This window comes from Brassica oleracea, chromosome C8 (genome assembly GCF_000695525.1).
Source record: "Brassica oleracea var. oleracea cultivar TO1000 chromosome C8, BOL, whole genome shotgun sequence".
NCBI lineage: Eukaryota > Viridiplantae > Streptophyta > Magnoliopsida > Brassicales > Brassicaceae > Brassica > Brassica oleracea.
This window is the reverse complement of record NC_027755.1, coordinates 38,676,878-38,682,539: the sequence shown is the minus strand read 5'-3', so window position 1 is coordinate 38,682,539 and position 5,662 is coordinate 38,676,878. Positions and strand designations below refer to the sequence as shown.

Genomic DNA, 5,662 nt, shown 5'->3' with positions numbered 1-5,662 from the left:
AAAATTTTTTTTTTTTTTTTTTTGCAGATATTGTAGTTTGATTTGTTGTTTCAACCTTCAAATGATCTTCTCGAGAATATTTGAGATACTCTTTCAATCTCACATGCTTAATTGGACATTGTTTGTTCTGTTTTTAGGGACTATGCATCACCTTGGCTCAATGTACAAAGCTGCCAAAATACTTTAAACATGTGCTTCGCCTTACTTAACTACCCTGGAAGCCTGGACGCTTTCTTCCACCTTAACTCAAACCGTTTCTGCGGTGAAGTCCCCCTCACGTTCAACCGCATGAAGCTTCTCCACGAGCTTGACCTTAGCAACAATAGATTCGTTGGGAAGTTCCCTAGCGTTGTCCTCTCTTTGCCTTCCCTTAAGTTCTTGGATCTCCGCTTCAACGACTTCGAAGGCAAGCTCCCTTCAAAGCTCTTCGACAGAAAGCTCGACGCTATTTTCTTGAACCATAACAGGTTTCGGTTTGGGATCCCCGACAACATGGGGAACTCTCCGGTCTCAGCTCTGGTTCTTGCGGACAACGATCTCCGAGGATGTATACCGGGAAGTATCGGTCAAATGGGGAAGACACTCAACGAGCTTATCCTCTCCAATGATAACTTAACCGGTTGTTTGCCTCCTCAGATAGGAAACCTCAAGAACGTGACGGTTTTCGACATCAGTTCGAACACTCTACGTGGTGTGTTACCGTCTAGCATCGGCAACATGAAGAGCTTAGAAGAGCTTCACGTGGCTAATAATGGCTTCTCTGGACTCATTCCTCCGAGTATCTGCCAGCTTCCTAACCTTGAGAACTTCACTTACGCTTCCAACTTCTTCACCGGTCGTGCTCCTATATGCGCAGCATTGTCTGTAACCGATGCCATTGTGAACGGCTCCATGAACTGTATTGCTGGTATGGCTAGTCAAAGATCGGTTAAAGAGTGTTTATCTCTGTTGGCTCGTCCTGTTGATTGCAGTACGTTTGGATGTTTCAACATCTTCTCTCCACCACCGCCGACGTTCAAGATGGCTCCCGCTGTTCGGATGCTTCCTCCACCGATTTACGTTTACACTTCGCCTCCACCACCGTCGTCCAAGATGTCGCCTACCGTTCGTGCTTACCCTCCTCCATCACCATCCCCATCTCCTCCACCGCCTTATGTATACTCATCTCCTCCCCCTCCACCGTACGTGTACTCATCTCCTCCACTTCCGCCTCCTCCAAGTCCACCACCGCCGTGTCCCGAATCATCTCCGCCACCGCCTGTTGTATTCTATGCACCCGTGACGCAGAACCCGCCACCACCACCACCAGTATACTATGCACCGAAAACACAAAGCCCTCCACCGCCATCACCAGTATACTATCCATCGGAAACACAAAGTCCACCACCACCATCACCGGTTTACTATCCGTGGGAAACACCAAGTCCTCCACCACCAACACCGGTATACTATCCTTCAGAAACAAAAAGTCCACCACCACCATCACCGGTTTACTATCCATGGGAAACACCAAATCCTCCACCACCAACTGAGTATTATTATTCACCAAGCCAGTCTCCGCCGCCAACAAAGGGATGTAAAGACAGCCATCCTCCCCAAGCATCACCAAGTTATGAACCAGCTCCTGAATATTCTTACACAGCACCACCTCCTCCTTCCTACCCGGACACGACTCTTCCACCAATTCCAAGTGTCTCCTATGCTTCCCCTCCTTACTACTAGTTACAAACCACTGAGAGAGAGAGAAGAAAATGCATTGCCTTATGATTAACGACTACTCACAGTTACATTCTTTTGGCTACGAGACTATAATTTGTGTGTGTGGTTAATACTCGAGTTAGTCTTTCCATATTTTTTTTTCTTTGTGGATATTTTGTTCTTTTTTCTTTGCCTAACACAGAATGGAGTACAGAGTTTTTCTATCTGTTACCATCCTATAATGTATTTCTTGTTATTAAACTGGCTTGTATAAATAATAACAATAAATATACACTCCTTTTAAGAAAATCTCTAATTTTCAAATTTAAGTTGAATTATCTGTTGACAAAAAAAAAGTTGAAATATCTAATTGTAAAACTTCGGTTCTCTTTATCTCGGCTTAGCCTCATCAGGATATCCTATGAGCTGTTTATCTTAGGAGAAGCTGTAGGGATATCAGTATATGTCTCTTTACTCTTTATCTTAGGAGAAGCTGTAGGGATATCAGTAATATATGAACTATAGTATATAGGTAAGCATTCAACATTATATAACATAAAGTTAAGCAACAAAGATCCAACATTATTCAACATGTTATTGCAACATCAAAGAGAGAGCATTAAGCCGCTAAGTTCCTAATCCGCACAGCTACACTTACACCTAGAAACACAGCGTTTACATTCCAGAAGCGAGGGCTTGACCACGGTGTCGCAGCCGCATGTGGTGGTGCATGTCCTCTGAGATACACCACCCCAAAGGCAACGAGCCATGCACCGGAGCACCGGCACACACTTAGGGCAGCCGTAGTTCATCTGCTCCGCCATGCAAGTCTTGCAGCTGGTTTGCGACGGCGGATGTCGGCAGCCACCACGGGAGTTGAGTGCGTTGGTTCTCGAAATTGGTAGGAGTGTGAAGAGGAATAGGAGGAAGATGAGAGAGGAGAAGAGGCTTTGGAACTTGTAGGTGTTCTTCATGCTGAAAGTTAGTTTTGGTTTGTGAGAGAGTTGACGTTTGTATCTTTGAGAATGTTATTGGTTTTTATATATAGAGGTTTTGTCATGATATACGAATATAGATCTGTTGATTTGGTTAGTATATAGGCTTTGATTGGTAGAACATTAGTATTAGCATTATGCTCTATATTATCCAATCAATCGAAAAGTATTTAGAGAAGCATTTAATAATGCAAATGCTCTTCAAATGCTCTCTAGCCAATGTTTTCACATGAAACTTTTATAAGAGCATTTGTATTTATAATTTATAAAATTAAGGAAAATATATAATTAATTCATTTATTTTATTTAATTATATCATAAAATTATTTTTATATCCAGAAAATAAAATTTTGATTTATAAAATTAATTTATAATAAAAATATTTTTTTTATAAAAAATAGATTTTCACGTTTAAAATATATAATTTCATTTTATATAATTTAATTTATTTTAAATGTGAAATATTATTTTAAAATATATATTTTAATTATAAAATTTATTTTTAAATAATTTTTTCGATATAAACATAATTTTTAAATTTTTAAATAAAATAAATTAATTATATATCTTTTTAATTTTATATGTTAATATCTTTATATATATATATATTAGAAATATATTCATTAAAAATAAATATATTAATATACTAATTAAAAATAAATATATTATATATTATATACTAGTTTTTATAATAATTTTAAATAGCATACTCATACTGCTCTACCAATTATCCTACTAAACAGTTAGCAAAAGCATACATGTCCTGCAGCCAAGGTTTTGAAAACCGGACCGGACCGGCCGGTCGAACCGGTCCGACCGTGACTCGTTAAAGAAGCCGAGTCCGGTTTGGTTTAAAACCCGGATTTGAGAAAAACCAGTGAAACCGGTTAAAAACCGGTAAAACCGGTGACCTGGTTCAACTTCGAAACCCGGTTCAATAGAAATCAACATATAATTAACTTATTTTCAATTGTTATTAAAATATAATATTTCATAATTAATATTTAATTTTTACTATTTAATTAGTTTTCTAATTGATTCTTTTTTTTTAAGAATTTTCTTTTTTAAAATCTCTTTTTGATTCTCATATTTTATTCTCGTTTTTCTATATTCATAAAATTTAAGACTTTTAGTTGTAAAAATAAATAAATATATAATTTAAACGGTCATTAATTTTTCTATCAATTTTAGTTGATATAGTATTCACTTGTATATATAACTAAACTTATGGTTATTGTTTATTATCTAATTAATAAAAGAGAACATAGAACTGTAGGTCTATATAGTGTAAATATATGATTATTTAGATTTATTTATTTTTAAATAGAAAACCCGGTTCGACCGGTTGAACCGGTCCGACCACTTAACCAGTAGCTTTACCGAGTCGATATCCGATCCAGTTTTAAAAACATTGCATGCAGCAAACTGCTTTTATATCATACTGTTATTGCTAATGCTCGGCCAATCAGGGCCACAGTGATTTTATTCACAAGAGTCAAACGAGATAGATAGTGCAGTGCCCAAAATGCATTTAAGTAAAGCATTCACTGTTTCTTGAAGTGTACAATCTCCTTAAATGCTCTCCTCTAGTATGATTTTTTTTTTCAGGTCAACAACTCTCTTCCATGTTTTATTTCATCAATATGCATTTACTAACTTTTTTCCGGTTCGCAAAACGTATACTCTTTCTGTTTCATATCAAATGTTATTTTAACATTTTTTTGTTACAAAAAGAATATCGTTTTAAAATTTCAATGCAACTTTCAACATAATATTAATTTAAAATACATTGATTTTATAAATAATTTCATTTATCTAAAATATTATTGGTTGAATATGTGTAATTAATAAGAATTTAAAAGAATTTTAATCATTTTTTTAATATGTGTGAAAAATGTCAAAATGACATTTTTTATGAAACGGATGAAGTATTTGAACATGTGTATGAACAAACATTTAATTAAAACCAAGTTGAATTAAAGATAGACAACAAAATATGAAACAATTATGAATAATATACTAATATATTATGTATTTCTTCTTCCAGTAACTTATGTGAAGGATCACAGCCAATTCTTGCGAATGTCGAAGGTGTAGTTGTTCTCCAGGTAGCACTTATTGTCGTCGTCTACGAACTGAAAAACGGTAATAAGACAAAATAATTTGCAAATTGAAGATGGTTTTCTTAATTTCGGAACAATCGCTTCTAGCTATCAAGAGAAAACAGTAATAATTTTCCAATGTATCTAAATTGTTTCATTTTGCCAATTTATTATAGCAAGTTAAAAAAACGGAGTAACAGTTGAAGATATGATTATAAGTTACCGCAGAACTGGAAATGGTATTTAGTTATGTTGAACTAACAATATGAAAATAAGTTTTGATTTTTTTTTTTTTGGTACCTTAGATTTAACGGAATAGGAGCCTCTAACAAGCATACCAGACGGTGTCGATTCTTCGAACATGACATGGGTATACGGTTCCGCCTGTGGACTAAACGTTCCTAGCATCTCCTTTCTACTATACACTGTTCTCATCAAAAGAGAGAAAAATTAGCGAAAAAGCTAAGTGTGGTACACGAGTGCGTCAAAGACGCAAAAAATACCCTTGAGTCCGGTCTTCCAAACCGAGTTGCTGTACCGGAGGCCGGACACAATGTTGTTGGTCACACGGAAAGTAAATACAAGAGTGTACTTAGAGCCTTCTTTGAGAGTAAACCATGGTCCTTTCGATGTCGGGTTACCGTCTTCAGGTACCGTCAATACCATGTCTTCTCTATCCGGTGACCTAATTGTTAAGTACTGTTGGGAAAATTATCCAATATCGATGAGATGAAGATGGTATTAGACAACTAGAAAATTTAAGAAGAAGACTCTTAATATTTAGGAAAGGGTTTACTACAAAGATTTTGTTTTTGGAAACTCTCTCTTACAAATATTTTCTCTCTTTGTTTTTCTTGATTCTTGGAT

At 35.9% G+C, this 5,662-nt stretch overlaps 3 protein-coding genes across 3 annotated transcripts in view; 1 reads left to right on the top strand and 2 right to left on the bottom strand.

Moving 5' to 3' along the window:
• The first annotated feature begins 63 nt into the window (after nucleotides 1–63).
• Nucleotides 64–1,964, top strand: LOC106309806 (leucine-rich repeat extensin-like protein 1). The gene has a single exon (XM_013746942.1). The coding sequence runs from the start codon at nucleotides 190–192 to the stop codon at nucleotides 1,720–1,722; it is 1,533 nt and encodes a 510-aa protein (XP_013602396.1). The 5' UTR covers nucleotides 64–189; the 3' UTR covers nucleotides 1,723–1,964.
• A 245-nt stretch (nucleotides 1,965–2,209) lies between these two features.
• LOC106311313 lies at nucleotides 2,210–2,696 on the bottom strand. The gene has a single exon (XM_013748512.1). It carries the CDS (start codon nucleotides 2,670–2,672, stop codon nucleotides 2,334–2,336), a length of 339 nt encoding a protein of 112 aa, XP_013603966.1. The 5' UTR covers nucleotides 2,673–2,696; the 3' UTR covers nucleotides 2,210–2,333.
• A 1,982-nt stretch (nucleotides 2,697–4,678) lies between these two features.
• LOC106310762 (rho GDP-dissociation inhibitor 1-like) overlaps nucleotides 4,679–5,662 on the bottom strand; it is a 5,196-nt gene continuing 4,212 nt past the window's right edge. The window contains exons 4-6 of the mRNA XM_013747981.1: nucleotides 5,299–5,495; nucleotides 5,096–5,220; nucleotides 4,679–4,828 (exon numbers count right to left, since the gene is read on the bottom strand). Coding sequence (XP_013603435.1) covers nucleotides 4,757–4,828; nucleotides 5,096–5,220; nucleotides 5,299–5,495 — 394 coding nt within the window. The 3' untranslated portion in view covers nucleotides 4,679–4,756. The remainder of the gene's footprint in view (nucleotides 4,829–5,095; nucleotides 5,221–5,298; nucleotides 5,496–5,662) is intronic.

What these genes read in the sequence shown, in the direction of transcription:
- LOC106309806 (XM_013746942.1), top strand. Translation starts at nt 190, where the DNA reads ATGTGCTTCGCCTTACTTAACTACCCTGGAAGCCTGGACGCTTTCTTC.
- LOC106311313 (XM_013748512.1), bottom strand. Translation starts at nt 2,672, where the DNA reads ATGAAGAACACCTACAAGTTCCAAAGCCTCTTCTCCTCTCTCATCTTC.